This window comes from Schistocerca piceifrons, chromosome 9 (genome assembly GCF_021461385.2).
Source record: "Schistocerca piceifrons isolate TAMUIC-IGC-003096 chromosome 9, iqSchPice1.1, whole genome shotgun sequence".
In the NCBI taxonomy this organism is placed as follows: domain Eukaryota; kingdom Metazoa; phylum Arthropoda; class Insecta; order Orthoptera; family Acrididae; genus Schistocerca; species Schistocerca piceifrons.
The window spans coordinates 218818546-218837211 of record NC_060146.1 but is presented as its reverse complement, the minus strand read 5'-3'; the positions used below and the strand labels follow the sequence as shown (position 1 = coordinate 218837211).

Sequence of the window (18666 nt, the reverse complement as noted above, 5' to 3'; positions counted from 1 at the left end):
TGAATGCTGGGATGGTCCCTTACAAAGTGCTTGGCAATTTTTGCTATGGACACCTATACCACAGAAAACTTAATGTTTGAGACAATGTACAAAGGTAATGTGTTTTAATACATAAAAATCACAGATGTTTTCAGACAGAGGTGGTCTATCTCATGAAGCAGGTGGTGGTGGGTGGTGGTGGTGGGTGGTGAAGATGATGGTTGGTGATGATGATACATAAAAATAAAACACACATCTCTAAGATGCCTAGAAATTTACAAAATTTGGAGAAAACTGATTAAAAATGCTGTTTTCAAATGAGAAACATGAACTACACAAAATGTTGGAGTAGCTCAAAGGAATAAATAAGCATTCTGATGAACAACTTAACCTCACAAAAGCAAAACCTCAACATTAGTGATAAATATGAACCAATGATAAAATTAGATTGTATCCCTCATCAAAATACACAACAATTCCCTTAACTTGTCCAGATCTTATGAGCGTCTGCAATTACACCTTGGTATCTAACACAAAATAGCTGGAAAAAGACTCTGGGGCTTTGCATGTTCTATGACAGCACAAAGTCCACTACTACCAGAGAAAAATATCTCGTACAATTTCTAACCTCACATACAGCCTATACCCGGGCCGCTGAAACATTACACTTGACGTTTGCGTATGAAGTTGGCAGCGTAACAGAGTAACAAGTGAAGAACGATAGGCGCTAGGCGTTCAGCATGGGGCACCAGCCAATCACAGCGCAGTAAGCACTGCTGTTACTCACGTGCTGTGACGTCAAAGTTCCCGCATTGCCGGCTTTGTTTAGTGAATGTGTATACAATGTGAATTGTATGTTGTTTACCGCGTGTTTTTGTTGTACTGTGTGCTATATCATTGTGACTTTTGTTGCGTTGTGAATTTACATACTTGGAAAATGCCACCGAAAAGACTTCGTTCACCTAGTGACAATCCTTTGCGTCGAGGGGTGCCGCTAAACAGCCAGGCACTGGAGTTACTACGCAGAACTCTTGAGTTTTACGAGCAGGAGAAAAACTACGTGAGCATTCATGGACAGCCATCAATTCCTGCCGATAAAGTCGTGGAACGTACGTCAAAAACTCTTGGAATTAGTGCAAGAACCATAGTAAGTAAGGGAGTATTACTACAAAACTTGGAAGATACTGAAGTGAGCCGTAATGATTCCAAGCTGTCTGGATCAAATAATACATTTTTAACAACCCCGGGAAAGAAGAAAAAGCAGCCTAGTCCTATCACAGATTTAGATTCTTTCCAGACTGATGCAATTCGTAGGCTTGTTTATGCTTACTACAGCAGAAAAGAATATCCAACTGTAGCTAAGTTATTAGTCTCTTTGGCAGAAAGTGAACTCTTCAGGGGTGGTAAAACACCACTAAAAATTGTGCTAAAAAATATGGTTTTCCGTTACAAAACGCTAGACGGACGCAAAGTACTGTTAGAGAGGGCACATATTGTTACCGCTTGTAGCATTTTCTTGCACAAAATTGTGGGCAGAGACATTCATTCCATAATTTGGCTAGATGAAACATGGGTTAATGCCGAGGAAGCTGTCAGTAAATGCTGTACGGATAACACACCCAGCAGTAGCGGCCATCAGCCGATGGGAAGAGGAGCTAGATTAATTGTGGTCTATGCAGGATCCTCCAGTGGTTTTGTCCCTGACGCACTTTTGGTTTTTAGATCAAAAAAGACTGGTGATTACCATGAAGATATGGATCACACACGATTTGTTGAATGGTTCAGGAACCTTTTAAAACAATTTTCTGTCCCTACTACAATTGACCATATCATTCGGTGATATAGAACAAAGCTCCAACCACAAATGATCGGAAAGAAGTTATGGTGCAGTGGTTACAGGCTCGAAATATTGCAGCAGATCTGAGTATGACATAGGTTCTATTATATTCTCTTGTTAAACAAAATAAGCCTACGACACCTACATATGTAGTAGATGAAATTGCCAAGGAGCAGGGTCATATTGCATAAGGCTGCCACCATATCACTGCCATTTCAAACCTATTGAGTTAATATGGATTGATGTAAAAATGTATGTAAGGAACAACAACAACAAGTCCTTTACAATAACAGAGGTGGAAAAGCTGTTGCATGAAGCTCTTGTGACCGCGGATGCAGCCTCATGGAGAAAAAAAGTAGAGCACATCGAGAAGCTTATACGAGCAGCACAGACAATAGAAGGAATTATCAGTGGCCATGAACAATTAATGATTTGTCTTGCTGATGACGACGACGAAGATGGTTTTCGCGATGAATTGGACAACAGTGACGATGGCGAGCTGGATGGAATTGCGCCATTATCGCTGTAAATTGGTGAGTGAAAAATTACTAATATTTGTTATTTATTGCAATCTCGGTTATTATTTATTTTGTGAACTACGTACATTATTGATTTTAAAGTACCAGTTGTCAGATGCTTGTTTTTTGTATTTCTTTGCTCCGTTATCGAAAGGGTGTGCATTGTTATGCTTTTACATGCATTATTATATGGTTGTTTACTTCCTGTCATTGTAGTACAACTAAAAACGAGTTTTTATACACACTTTAATTGCTCAATCGCTTGCATTTACGAGACGGGACGGAAAACTGTATCGTCTGCTGTGTGTATAGAGGCTGCTGTTGCAACATCGCTATTACAGTATAGCCAACCTTAATAGACAAATAGTGAACTGTCAAGTGCAATGTTTCGCCGGGGCGGGTATAGTGACCTGACTCTGTCACAAAACGGGAGGAGATGTGGTACTGGAGATGCGTACTAAATGTAAGCATGAAAGGGAGACTGAGAGCTAAATTTATAAAAAACTGAACAGGCGCACACCAGCCTACACTGAAACACTGAGGAAAATACAAGTTTTAAAGCTGAGCTATGGTGTTCAACAGCTCGTATAGTATATTCTCATCTGCTGCTCACATAGGTGGTCTATATCGCAAGAAGTTGCTTTCCTCAGACCATTTTAACTCACACAGGATTTTGGAAGACCATACATCCACAATAAGATCAACTGACTGCACAGATTTTCAAATCTGGCAATGAAGGTGGAAGCAGATAAGCATAACCTTATGAGCCAAATAGACCACAGTCCAGCGCATGCTAGGTTGTTTGTATATGTGGCACACTGCAGCTCTTAAGTGGAAAGCTGCCCAACAGTTATTTTCATTCATTTATTGCTGGACTAGCACTGAATGTACTTGGCCATCACGAGCAGCATCTGTATTACAGAAGATAAAATATTTACAAAGTACATTTGTTTGTAGCATATAGTGTTTTGTAGTACTTAATGCGACCCCTTTTGCTTCATATCATTTACTTCGCCTTATATAATGGTTTCATACACAGTTTTGATTAGTATATTAATGTAGATGCAAAGCACATTGCCACTGACAATTACCATACCCAGATTAATATGCTAATTAATAATGTCACTGTCAGTTGTGATGTGCTTTGCATCCACAATAATATGGTGATTAAAGCTTTTGTATAAACAGAGTATTAAATGAATGTTATTGGCAAACTGTCTTTCGCATGTGCTACGAAAGTAGTATACAAAGTGTTTAAGAATTTGTTACCAACTTTGGGGACAGGTTCCTTTCATTGAAAGTAGAAAAAAAATGCCTACTAAACATGGACTCTAAAATGCATATCTTAAGACTTGTTCAATGGAAGAGATGTGTTTCACAGTAGCAAAGATGGAAAAGTGCTCATAGCTCTGAAGCCATGTATTTTAGAGCCCAAGTTTAACTACAAATTTTTTCTTGTTTTGATGTAAGGAATCTGCCCCCAAACTTTGTAAAAATATTTTGAAGCATCCTGTGTAAGGAAAATTCAATTATATGAACAAAATAGCAGTCACCTTAAGTAATACATAACACTGTACACTAGAGATAAATGGATTTTGAAAGACATTTTGGGCCAATAAACGTATATAATCCCCAATACCTTCCTAGGTGTTTTATGAGGTAATGAAACACACGATGATGATCAACAAACCAATATTTGATCATTTCACAACCATTCACCACTGCCTATTCTTGACTCCAGTAAGCCAGGAGTGGTTGGGTATGAGCCCCTACAGCTTGTTGCATCCAAAAAGTTCTCACCTTATGACAATTACATGTAGTGAGCACAACAAAGTGACACTCAAAAATGTTGAGGGCCTGCACAGCAGGTCTTGGGAATAGCCTGAGGATTCATACGACACAGTACAGCTTCAAAGTTTTAGTGAAAAAACCTGCCGCTAGACATCCCTTCAGCAGGAAATGTCAGTCTGCACATGTACATCTAAATCTACAGTTGCATCTATGTACTTACTCTGCAAACAATTGTGAAATGCTGAACAGAACGATAGAGAGCAAGCACAAAGTGCCAGACAGCATTCGTGATATAATACTTTGCCAAATGTATCCACATCTGCTGTGTAGTCTGTTGATGTACAAACTCTTGTTTGCTGCCAAACGGGTGTTCTAGTGGGAGGTGTTTTCCCCTATATGTTCTGTACTGTTGTTGGATGGTGGTTCCACACACTGTTGTCAAAGTTTGACAGTCCTGTTTTAAATGTGTGTGTGTGTGTGTGTGTGTGTGTGTGTGTGTGTGTGTGTGTGTGTGTGTGTGTGTGTTGGGAGGCAGGGGTGACCAGTTTCAATCAACCTCAGTACAAATACAACTTAGTACCTGGAAAAACAGCAATAAGAATTAGGATACATTGCGACACTCTGCACAGAAGAAGGATTACATGGCAGACAGACACATTTAAAAGCCTGTTAAATGTACCTGTCTGCTGCTGAGTGCATCCACTGTGTGATGAGTCACAATGTATCCTAATTCTTGTTGCTGTTTTTCCAGGTATTATGCTGTATTTGTACCAAGCTTGGTTGAAACTAATGCATTTTTTCAAATAACTGCTAGCATACCATATCAGGCGCATACAGAAAACTCACTATGCCCTGTCGAAGAAAGCGAACATGTGCGCGGTACGACTCCTTTGCCTCTTCAGACAGGTGCTCGAAGCTGCCACACAGGATAGCTTTGAAAGTCGGGTCCTCCTCACCACAGTCGTCATCGTCGGCTCCGCCCACAGCACCGGGAGGACCCTCGTCGTCTTCCCACCAGCCGTGGCCGTGCTCGCCTCCAAACCAGTCACTCTGCTCATCGTCACCTGCCAAAAAGACTTGTTACGTCTACAGCTGCACAAATCAGCTACGAGTGGAAAAAGCAAGCGTGTTAAATTAACGTGCTTCTTGTCTCCTTGAGGAGCCAATTTTAAAGCAAATAAGTAGAGTCCTCAGGGATGGTATCGACTTTACGAAATTGTGTGGTGGTGGAGGTTAGAGTCCTGGGTATCACACCCTGCAACCATTCACCTCGGTAGGCCCTAACTTGCAAGTAATTGATGAATAGTAATTTCAGATTTTCTTATGATTCACTAGAGCCTTGAAAGTGCAGTCAGTTTCAAAATGACACTATAGCCTAGTAGTCAAGTTACTTGGCTGGTAAGGAGAAGGTTGCGAGGTCAAGTCCCATCAAGTGCTCTTAATTTAACATCAGTATTGAAATTACAAATTATTATTTTTACTCAATTACTTGTTTAAAATGTTTTTCTACCATTTCTTGTCCTTCAACACCTCTTTTTAATTGTCATATTAACATCCTTATTTGTAGTTATTTTTTTACTTCCTTTCTTTGTTTTTATCACTTGGAATCTTTACGCATGTGTTTTTAATTATTGTCAGGCATTTATTTTAATTTAATTTCCTCCTCTTCATCATTTTATAATTTTGTCTGTATTATTGCAATTGTTTTTTCTATTACTCATTTTCCTTGAATTTTTTTATTTATAAAATCTTTTGTTTGAATCTTCATCTGCAACATTTTGTTCATGGTGCAAGAAGAATTTATATTTTAAATGTCTGTATAATGATTACCATCAAAAAACATGTTCATCATAAAACAAAAAATAAATTTTTGACACCACTGCACAGCCAATATAAATAGATTTTGTCTTTTGTTTTTTAACTGATAGACCACTATTTTTAAATGTTTAAAATATTACAACAGATAAGTAAAAGTAACTAAAAATCACATCGACAAAGATTCCAAATAACAAAGAAGAAAAGGAAGCAAAACGTGAGGGGGGGAGAGGGGGAGGGGGGAGGGGGGGGGGGGGGGGAGACCACAGTAAGACGATTAAAGTGACATGACAAATTATTAGAGATGAAAAAAGTCATATTTATCAATTAATTGAATAGAAATAATGTGGTCATTTCGATGGCAACATAAAGAATGTAGATTGCACTTGGGATTCGAACGCTCGACATTGGCATATCAGTCAAACAACTTAATCACAAGACTACTGTGCTGTTTTGCAACAGTGTAACCTTCAAGGTTCTAGTTAATCAAATGAAATTCTTTTTTATTGTCAATTACTTGCAAACAAGAACACATCAGGGTGAATGGTTGCAGGACGTGATATATGGAATCTTAACCTATACCACCAACACATTTTCAGAAACTTGAGGAATCCAAAACAGATTCTCCACAGTTTTCAAATTAAACTGTTTGGCAACTAGTGCAGTTTACTATTATTATCCTAGTAACATTTTTCTTCAAACTGTTTTACACTTCCATCCAAGGATTCCTACTTGAATAAATACAACCTTACCCAGATAATTCATCCAAATGTTGCAAATTAAACTTGATTAAAGATAGCTACAGGATTGAGAATGACGGCAGCATTGGTTTCAAAGGGGCTGTTCACAGTCAGTGGAAGAGAGTGAAAGCTGAAACAATTAATTTTGTCTTTCATAACTGATTTATCACAGAAGATCATAATATAATTCCTCCTTTCAAACATCCCACAAATGCCGAAATGGCAGGTACCGGGATCAGGGATTGGAGTATAAAGCAAACAAAGTCGCTGAATGGCAGAGAAGCATTTGCACTTCACTAAACACCTGTGATATTCTACAGACATTATGTGATACACGTTGTTCCCCTTCTATCACTGTTCATTGCAGGTTGCTGGAGTGACAAAGGGTACCGAGTGGTAGGAAGCACAAGTCACTCCCATTTTTGAGAAGTGTCCTACGGCAAATGCACTTTATTACAGGAATATATCACTAATTTCAATCTGCTGTAGAATTGCAGATCATTTTTGTGGTTAGACATTAAAGTTTTTCTGCAGAACAAAAATATCCTTTATAAAAATCAGCAAGGTTTCCACAAGGAGAGATCTTGTGCAACTCAGCTCATTCTGCCCATCCACTCCACGGGATACGGAGCACCGTCAACATCGGCAACCTGTGCAATACAGCGCTCCTCGATAATTGCACACTGCCATCTGAGGAAAAGATGCGAGCCTACTGATTAAAGGACCAGGATTCAGTACTTCCTCTCATACAGAACTGAATACGCCATTCTTATTAAGACAGAAACCTAAGATACAATTGTAATTTGGAGAGCACAATAAAGAAGTGCTACAGATACATTGGTGTTCACAATATACATTAATGCTCCACTGGATAGCACTGGAGGCTCGGCGAGGCTATTCGTGGACAATGTTGTTGCCTATATGCAGATAGTAATCAAAAACATTTCTAGTCTTATACGTACACACTTACTGGTAATAGCACAAATCAATACAAAACCTGATGAACATGTTAACTCACAAGGGACCCCGTAAGTGGAAGGTCGCAAAAGGCCAATGACGTTTACGGCACTCGTCACAAGACGATAGTGAAATGAAGAAAGACAATTTATGCAGGGACTGGCAGCTGACCCTGCACAAGAGTAAGTGAGGAAAAACATTTTCGATGTTTATCACCAAAGGTGATGTTTATTTACTAACTGACTAGTTTCTGGGTTTGCCCATTTTCTCAAGCCATGTATTTGCATTTAGGATATGTTTGGTGTCGACAGTTCTGTTGACATCATCACATCAAGTGATGATGTGTTAACATAAATACAACTAATCAAAATATCCACGGGTATGCTGCCGGTCTATAGTGTCCAACGGACACTATAGACCGGCAGCATACCCGTGGATATTTTGATTATCAAATACGCCGGGAGAAACTCAAGAATCACATAAATACAACTGTCCACAACAAACAATACTAAACACAAATACACGGCTTGTGAAAATGGGCAAACCCAGAAACAAGTCAGTTAGTGAATAAACACGACCTTTGGTGAAGGAGTAACCATCTGGAGCAAGCTAAAGTGGATGATGGCATGAAACCAGTTGAATTAAAAGCAAATGCCAGGCTGCGATTCGCTGAAAGAAGCTTGCAGAATGCAGTCATCCATGAAAGAAATGGCTCACAAAACACTCATTCAATTGAAATCTTGAGTACTGTTTGTCACTCTCAGGCCTTTAACACATTGGATTAATGCCACAGAGTGACAAGACAGAGAGAGAGAGAGAGAGAGAGAGAGAGAGAGAGAGAGAGAGAGAGGGGGGGGGGGGGGAGGGGGGGGGGGGGAGCTCCAACAAAGAGTGGTATATTCTGTCACATGATTGGATGATGATGATGACTGTTTGGTTTGTGGGGCTCTTAACTGCAGGGTCATCAGCGCCCATACAAAGTGCCAATTTTTACACAGTCCAATCTGACCACTGTCACGATTGATGATAATGAAATGATGGGGACAACACAAACAGCCAGTCCCCAGGCACAGAAAATCTCCAACCTGGCCGGGAATTGAACCCGGGACACGGTGATCCAGAGGCAGCAACGCTAGCCAGGATTGTTCGGATCATATGAGAGTATTACAGAAATGCTCACGAAAATCCAGTTCCAGGCTTTGAAATAGAAGCTTCATATGTTGTAGAGTGTGTTTGAAAAGAGACACCATATTACTTTCTAAAACAGACATCTTCAAAGTTAACCATGATGAGAAAAATGAAACAAATAAGACGTCACATGGAGCCTACTGGTGGCAGTTTTCCCACATCATGCTACCCACTTGGGAATGGAACAGGAAAGGAGGAAGTGATACTGCTACCAGAAGTGCCCCATGCTACACAACACAAGGTCGTGTGTGGGGAGAATTACTGTAATTTACGTTGTCCTGCTTTCTATCCCTCCAACTATTTTTCTCTTTAGGAGCAAGGCTGACAGAATACACGTGTATCAAGATACACATATTTTTTTTAGCCAAAATACTACAGCCACTGCCCACGGTGAGATCGAACGATGTTCGTAGGTATTGCAAAGACATGACATGGTGAGAACAGTACCTGTTTCTAAGCCGGGCAGAGACGAATAGGGAACCATTCTAGTAATGTCTTGGCTGTACCCATCTCATTGCAGGGTAGGGAGGTCGGAGGCTCGTTGGCTTAGTTAAGCACATAGGCTGTGATCGGGGGGGAAATCTGACGAAAGAGTACGATGCCGGTAGAGACACAAGTGTTTCGGAGCACATCGTTCAGAGCGCACACTGTAGAACATGGGGCTCCAAAGCAGATGATGCCTAAATGTTTCAGCATTGTCTGATGACACCATCAACTACGATTCAGTGTGCATGGGGTCATCGATATCAGACAGTCAACTGATGCAAATCTGTAGCCCACTCAGATGAAGCGTGTTATTTGTGATACTGGGATGATGGCCACATTCAGATACACCGTCATCCACGTGAACAGCTACTCGGAACACACACCATACCACGGACATGGGCCGGTGCATATAGTATTACGTTATGGGGGTGTGTGGGAGCAATCTGAGATACCACAAGATCTGTGGACTATACAAATACAATTGCACACAACATGCATCCCTTCACACTTGACGTCTTCACCCACATTGAAGGCATCTCCGAGCAGGATAACTGTCCTTGTTGCGAGGCCAGAATCGTGCTACAGTGGACTGAGAAGCACAATAAGGAACTCACATAGTTGTCTCTGCCACTGTACCCACCTGATACAAACGGAACAGAAGACATCTGAGCTGCACCAGATCCATTCCACAATTTACAAGAACTACATGACCTGTGTGTGGACATCTAATGCTGTGTACCTCTTGAAATGTCCAAGAACCTATTGAACCTGTGCCATGCAGGATTATTATATTTCAAAAGTGGACTGATATGCTAGTAAGCAGATGGCCATTATGTTTTGGTTTTAAAAAAAAAAAAAAAAAAAAGAGAGAGAGAGAGAGAGAGAGAGAGAGAGAGAGAGAGAGAGAGAGAGTGTATGGTATACGACAAAGCTGTAGTAAAGACAAATACTTGGAAGTAACTGAACTGTACGAAATGAATAAAAGGAGTGAAAATGAAGAATTTCGATAGCACTTTGCAGTTATATATTTTCTTAACTAAAACATGGTTGCTTAATTGTATAGACTACAGATTAAATAAATAAATACGAATAGTCACCTTCACGCCCCTCGTCATTAGTGCAGACACCTGTCTCGCTTTCCGAGCTGCTAATGCTGCTGCTGCTTACCATATCACTGCAAAAGAAATATGTTGCCAGTTGAAAATACAAATAATACACAATCATTATAAAGCAATCCATTTAAACATATCGGGATACACTTGAAAACATTATGTAAGCTTACTTGTTCCCCCAACACCACAGCACCTACCACAGTTACTGCAGCCCAGTTTAGTACTTTTCAGTGGCCCGCATCCTTCCAAATGTACTTAGGGTCTTATTGTTATTCTATATTAACATCAAACTTAATGCGAGCTGATTTAATATGTGCTCATCACCTCCTGAAGCAGAATGATTTTCATAAATTTCCATTTAGCGTATTCGTGACAGTTCAATTACATGACGTCACCGCGTATTTGTACACTGGCCAAACAACACACCGATGCATCTTATGAATGAGGCTGGAGCAGCAGATGTACCAGATGCAACTGATTGGGTGCTCCAAGGTTTGTGACAAATGGAGCACATTTCCAAGAGTGGTTTTCCCTATTGACCCATCAACAAGGAAAGATAATCTGCCATCACAGTGGTGGTGCAAAGGTTTAGTGCCATGTGCCTTGACTTGCTGAGAAATTGGTCTCTTTAACTGGAATCACCACCAACATATTAACTCTGTTTGATATCGACTCGTATGAAATGGAGATCAATTGCATCATCAAACAAACTCTTGTATTCTTGGCTTGCCAGAAACCTGTTGTCCTATAAATTTTGTTAATAGGTAGTTGTTGTAAGATGTACTGCAATCTGGACAATGATGCGTGCACAAGCAGGTGCTATTGTCAGGCTTCAATGTAACGGTGGACTTTTTTCTGTAATTTGTACAATGTTCTCCCACTCATTACTGACTAATCATCATAGGCTCCACATTACTTCATGTTGCCAAAAGGCAATTGCTGTGGTTTCTGCCAAGAGCATTTGCGATAACTGGTAGCTGTCTTATTGCTAACATTTCCACCATTGCTTGTTTCAGTTGGCCCTACTAAGATTAAACAGCGTTTCCTCTAACCTTTAGTGATTACTGCTTGGAGCTGATTTTTTGTAAGGACAAATCTGGATTTTAAAATCATAATGGTTTAAGTGCTTGGAATAAAAAAGACTGTGTACAGGTAGCAAATGTGCTGTTTCAAAAGAAATGTAAATGACATTATACACCTTAAACCTTCAGGTATTTCTTTCGTTTGTGGTACACAAGCAGTCAGGTAATGTCAGCTAAATTTTATAAATTTCTGTGGTGCTGTTCTCTATTTTCTTTATTAATGGTCATGGCCATTTATTGGGGCTATTATAAGGTGTGTTATTGAATTGTAAATGTGAACTGTGAACTGGGAGTCTGCCTCTTTATTTTGTTCTGTCAGTTGAGAGCAAGAGTAATGAGCTGTTACTTAAGATGTTACCTAAATGTTGTTGTACACCCCTCAACATGGCATTGCTATTCCTTAACAGCCATCACAGTACTAAATGGGAATTCCCTCCTACATTAAAAATTTGAGACAATGTCCATAAACGTGAGAAAGAATCCGACAGTAACCAAAAATCTTTGTTGTTGCGGTCTTCAGTCCTGAGACTGGTTTGATGCAGCCCTCCACGCTACTCTATCCTGTCCAAGCTTCTTCGTCTCCCAGTACCTACTGCAACCTACATCCTTCTGAATCTGCTTAGTGTATTCATCTCTTGGTCTCCCTCTACGATTTTTACCCTCCTCGCTGCCCTCCAATACTAAATTGGCGGTCCCTTGATGCCTCAGAACATGTCCTACCAACCGGTCTCTTCTTCATGTCAAGTTGTGACACAAACTCCTCTTCTCCCCAATTCTATTCAATACCTCCATCTAATCTTCAGCATTCTTCTGTAGCACCACATTTCAAAAGCTTCTATTCTCTTCTTGTCCAAACTATTTATCGTCCATGTTTCACTTCCATACATGGCTACACTCCATACAAATACTTTCAGAAACGACTTCCTGACACTCAACATTTATAGTGGTAAATAACTGGAGACACTCACACTACATAAACACCTATTGGTAAGAGTACGAATCGATATAAAGCCCAATAAACATATAAACTCATCACAGGGTAAGCAAATGGCAGACAAACTTGTTGAAAGGCACTAAGGAAGATGAGCGTATCTCATAATGTGTACTAGAAGTGAATGCGCAACATTATGGAGAGTTGCTCTGGTGACCCATCGGGCCACAAGTAGGAGGAAGTAGGTGCGACATGAGGGTGATCGAAGTTGTGCCTGGAAACGAGAAACATCCTACCGGGATCCTTCCTGCCCGTCTGAAAGTGGTAAATTCCACCCACCCAGCTGCTGAAATATCCCGGTCTGTCATACCACCCCACATCACATGGTTCGCATAATACTTGTCGAGGACCTGTCCGATACGTCCACTTGTCACATCCTATTGCAGTCCCGTCAGAGGCTAATACTGTCCTATCTGAGGCAGGGCCAGCTGTGAAAGCAGCCACATCATTCACTAGCTCTACTGTTACTTCTGCGCAGCATTTTGCCTAAGCACAAAAAACGACCACCTGTCTATTCGAATGAATGGCAGCTGCTAAATCATGGTCGAAAGACCAATCTGAATCAACATATTGCCGACCACTGTGTGCCCAAAACGAATGGCTGCTTCACACATGTCCCCCACTCCCCCCAATTCTAGGTTCACCCAACTATGCAGGCAAGAATTGTGTGGTTACAGTAAATGCTGCAATCCTGCCACTGCCAGTCTACACTAGTCTGTGTCCCACATCCAACTCTGGGCCTTCCACTTCACCCTCTGAACCTGCACTCTCACATCCCCCTTCCAGTGTTCCCTCTCCCACTCTGCCTTTGTCACACACAACTCCCACGAGCTCTCCGTTGCAACATTCAAGGTGTATACGTGGACAAGGAAAAAAAATTCCCGGATTTCCCAGTTAAAAATACACTTTTCCGTGTTAAGTGACAGTATACTCTTCCAGCCGGCCAAGGTGGCCAAGCGGTTCTAGGCGCTACAGTCTGGAACCGCGCGACCGCTACAGTCGCAGGTTCGAATCCCACCTCGGGCATGGATGTGTGTGATGTCCTTAGGTTAGTTAGGTTTAAGTAGTTCTAAGTTCTAGGGGACTGATGACCTCAGCAGTAAAGTCCCATAGTGCTCAGAGCCATTTGAACCATTATACTCTTCCTTGGCACTGTAAAACTCAGTCCTTTGAATGTTTATGGTTTTATATACTGACGTAGAATTTCCCAGCACTTTAGAAAACGAAACCCCCATTCGCTGTTCGGAGGAGGGAGGGGGGGGGGGGGGGGGGGCATGTAAGCTGCATATTTTTGTATTATGAAGGTATAAGTTTGAATTCCACCAAACACCGCATGTCACTTTCCGAAGCATTGAAATTGAGAATGCGATGAGCTTTTGTAAGCCAGTCATAGATCATGTCACTTGACCTCGTCCGCTGATGACAGCATAGGACACGTGATGTTGTCAGCCAATAGCAAAATCACTCTTAACTAGCGCGAGCACACAAATAAGAAAAGTTCATGGTTTAAATTAAGATACATTACACAAATGTGGCAGTAAAATTTTTAATAACGACGTAAATGTCTGATATGGGCTCGAAATTCTTCTAAATGGTCGTCCTCAAAGAGTTATTTTTAAATGGAGTCTAACGCTTTGTGATTTAAGAAATTCATCGTACATTCTCGCACATAGTTCATCTTCCGCAAAAGGAAATTTGCTTTGAATGTAACGGTTTTCAAACCACAATTCGCAATATTTTCCCGCGACCTGTTAGAAATAGGTTCGTTTCAGCAGTTGCAAGAGAGCGCCAGATAACAGGCGTCATCGCGCTTGCGCAGCTACGACGATGCAGGAAGCCCAAATGTTCGTACGTGTAAAACATTATGTCATAAAAGAAACAAGACACCAGAGGATACTTCAAAAGCATTGGAATCTCGTGAACCACACTAAAATGCATAATTCAGCTTAAAGTGCATATTCGTATGTTCATATTCGGATGTAAATTTTCTTGGAGTACCAGTACTGTATTATCTCATGTTTGGTTCTTTATTATGGTATAATGCCATACATGCACTTGAAATGCAGCGAACAGTTGAAACCAGCCAAGAGTGTAAAATTGAACACATCATTTCAAATAAAGTGACTGCATCAGCAGAAAATATAAATAAAAGCCAAATCTCTTTAGCAAACCGACAAAAATAACTTCATTGTCCTGCAAGGCATTAATGCTTGACTGTCAGGAAAGTGGAAATAAAATCTGAAACTAATAACATATTTTAGCCTTCCGTTACTAAGCGAACGTATTTTAATTCATTTGATAGCTCCTGGCCACAAAAATCCGTTTCATCATCATTTAACGTGAGAACAATACACGAAGACAAAACAACAAAATCACTGAACGTAAACACGGATCACATGGAGACAACCCACCACAACTCTGACTGCTCTGTGCATCAGCCCCAGATTTACTATATTTCCGAACCGGGGCAATATTAGGTAGTGGTGCCCAGCCAAAGTGCGAGAAGATGCTACTCATACGCGAGTGGACTGCGCATGCCCAAGAGCCCGCCCGCAACTGCTCAAACGACTCTAATTTAAACAGTTGTCACGTCACGCTCATCAGAGGCAATTTGTTATTATGAAGCATTGCATAGTCTTACTAAGCCTTCGACACATTTTGCTGTTGGCAGACACTTGTATGAGCACTGTGTTTTCTTGTTGTATACGGCGCATTTCCTTTGCAACTTAAGTGGTTTTTTTTTTTTTTATGTTTTGTTGCTGCAGTATTATTCTGCAGTAGCTGGATACAGTAATATCCTTTGTTAGAGTATTGGTCTGCAGTAGCTGGATACAGTAATATCCTTTGTTAGAGTATTGGTTCTTACTAGTCAAAATCACAAAAATTTAACTGAAAACGAAAACAATGAAAAATTCCCGGAATTCTAAACAATTCCCAGGTTTTTCCTGGATCTCCCAGTTGTCCCGGATCGTATACACCCTGGACATTCCTGTCCTGTTCCCTCCCTCCCTCTCCCTTCCACCTGCAGTCGTGCACCATACACCCTATCCTCCCCATCTACATTCTCCTCTCATTCACACCAACCAACGCAAACCCTAAACCTGTTTCGGTTGCTAAAATGGGACAATGTAGCAACTTGGGTGTGTGAGAAAGCACATAAGGAAAATTTAGTAGGTGGAATTTGCTGTACACATGCACACACTGAGCCCACTCACAGCCTCATTGTTCAAGCAGTTCACTCATCATTTCGTTTGTAAATTTCAGAACCAAGATACTGTTACAAATTATGCAATTTCTGCAGTAATAAAACTGGCAAATCATTTAATTATCAGCAAATCAGCACCTCATATATGAGTTTTAGCTGTTTTTCTGCATTTGAATAAATGCATTTCCGAAATTATAAAAAGGGAATTCTCACCAAATCTCGGAAGCAAAGTGCTACGAAACAAACCCTCCATTTCGAACAAATTACATGTACACAAAGTGATCACAGGTTACAATGCTTACACATCTTAGACTACTGTGTGTCATGCAGTTTTTGCCCAGCTGTCTTCTGAAACCTTGGAGGGACTTACGGCTGACACGGTCTTTTTTAAGACACATAGCTACACCCATTATTTTTGCACAAGTTGCCATTACACCTAAAGACTGACAATATTTACCACTCGATGTCAGTACAGGAAGCATTACAAGAAGATTTATCCATTTCTTTCAGTGTCCTACTATGGCAGCAGAAACGAAGCAGCGAGTGTCTCGCCGAAGGCCTCACCACTGTGCAACTTCCAGGCCTCCGTCCACGTCCATCGGTGGCAGGCCGAGTACACCTCGGCTGGTGGACGGGACGTCAGCGACAGCTGCCGCGCGCGCCCCGGTGAGGGCCGGGGTGAGCGGCTGAGGGGGCCGCAGCAGCTGCCGGCCGTGCCCAGCCCCGCGTCTGCCCTCCACCTGTCCACCTCTGCTGCCGCGACGCTCACCCGAGCAGTCCACACTGCGCTCTCGCATGCTCCTCTTGCGCTTTCCACATACCAGGTTACCGTACCTACAGTTAAAACACGGAAGGAATCTGTATAAAGAAAATTAGTCTGCGGTCTAAATACAAAATTCTGGAATAACACACAAAAGATATAAATAATGTGTGTGCTATGCTGTCCTTTCCAAGTGGTAAAGCAGCTGTCAATGCGAAGGTCGGTCTAAAAACCACAGAGGTGTACTAGGGCTCTGGCCTCTCAAATGTCTTACTCAACATTTTGAACTCTATCAGTGCCGAGGTAAAAATAGTTGCTCTGTAAAGTCAGTCATGTGACGAGCAGCAAAATTACGGAACACCAATGAAAATTAGCTTATTTGAGAAAGGACCCTATACACAAGCTTAGTGACGATTTCCATCACGTTTAGCTGACTGTCAACCGCTGTGCTTCAAAAATATCTCTGAAAATTTCACTGTAACACCTCTTTGCAGCTGCAAACAAAAGTGTGCCACGAGATGACTTGAAACATAAAGTTGAAAATTGCTTTTTGCAATAGACTACCACTCTTTTTGGGGCCACAGTCTCATCTGTCACTGTAAGATACGTGTGAAGTAATCTATAGTCACATTTGATGTACAGAGGCTTTTGCGAACACCGTGACACAATGATATAAGTATTTTAAGTAAAACTGCAACATTACCACAGAGTGAGGCCACTTCAACAACAGACCCTAATACTTAAGTAAACGTAATAATTCAGTCCCTCACACATATCTATTACTTAAACAGATTACTGATTAATTTACAATCACTGTCACATTAAAAAAAAAAAAAAAAAAAAAAAAAAAAAAAAAAAAAAAAAAAAAAAAAAAAAAAGAAAAAAAAAGAAAAAAAAAAGGCCTGTTGTAGCCATAGTTTGATGCAGCTCTCCATGCTACTCTATCCCGTGCAAGCCTCTTCACTTCCAAACAACTACTGCAACCTGCATCCACTTGAACCTGCCAGTTGTATTCAAGCCTTGGTGTTCACCTATCTCCCTACACTTCCCCAAATTATCAAAATGAAAATTCCTCACTGCCATGGTGTGTGTCTTCCATCAACGGATCCTCCTTTTAATAACATTGGCCATAAATTTCTGTACTTCCCAAATTGAAGCAGTACATCCTATCCAGCTAATCTATAGCATTCTTCTGCTGCACCACATTTCAAAAGTTTCTATTCCCTTCTCAGTTATACTGCTCTGTGTCAAAAGACTTCCCAACATTTAACTTTATATTAAATGCTAAAAAAGTTCTTTTTTGAGAAACATCCATTCTACTTCAGCCATCATCTGTTATTTTGTTGCTCAAATGGAAAATCTCATCAAATTATTTAGCTTCTCATTTGCTAAAATAATTCCCTGAACATCACCTGATTTCATTTGGACCACCCTCCATTACCCTTCTTTTGTGAATGTTCATCTTATAACCTCTTTTTCATGACACAGTCTATTCTATTCAACTGATTTTCTACGCTCTTTGCCATCTCTGGCAGAATTACAATGTTGTCTTTTTTGTTCTTTTTCCAAATTTCTCTGCAGTTTCCTTTACAGCTCAGACTGAATAACATCAGAGATACGCTATAATCCTGTCTCACAAGACTCTCAATTATCACTTTTCTTTCATGCCCCTCTTCTCTTATAACTGCAGTCTTTTTTCTATACAAGCTGTCAACATTTCCCGTCCTGTATTTTATCCCTGCCACCTTCAGTTTTTCAATCAGGTATATTGCAGTAAATATTGTCAAAAGCTTTCTCCAAGTCTAAAAATGCTACAAATCTAAGCTTGATTTCTTCAACGTATCTTTTAAGGTCTAAGTTGGAAGGTCAGTATTGCCACATGTGTTCTTACATTTCTCCAGAAGCCAAACTAGTCATCCCAAAAGTTGGCTTATTATACCAACTTTTCGATTCTTCTGTAAATAATTTGTGTCACTATTTTGCAACTATAACTAACTGAACTGAAGGTGTGATAATATTCACACTTGTCAGCACCTGCCTTCTTTAGAATTAGAATTACTATAATATTCTTGAAATCTGATCATTTCACCTCAGATCTTATTATGACTGGTTCTCCCAAGGATTTCAATAATTTTAGGCAATGGCCTCTACAGCAGGGGCCTTGTGAAGACTTAAGTATTTTAAGGTTTTGTTGAATTCTTCTTC

General features: G+C 40.6%; 1 protein-coding gene across 3 annotated transcripts in view; it reads right to left on the bottom strand.

Annotated features, from left to right (window-relative positions):
* Positions 1-18666, bottom strand: part of LOC124716940 (G patch domain-containing protein 2) — a 165779-nt gene that overhangs the window by 32827 nt on the left and 114286 nt on the right. For all 3 annotated transcript variants that reach the window (XM_047243523.1, XM_047243522.1, XM_047243521.1), the window contains 3 exons: positions 16266-16535; positions 10409-10485; positions 4972-5189 (listed from right to left, as the gene is read on the bottom strand). In XM_047243523.1, coding sequence (XP_047099479.1) covers positions 4972-5189; positions 10409-10485; positions 16266-16535 — 565 coding nt within the window. The remainder of the gene's footprint in view (positions 1-4971; positions 5190-10408; positions 10486-16265; positions 16536-18666) is intronic.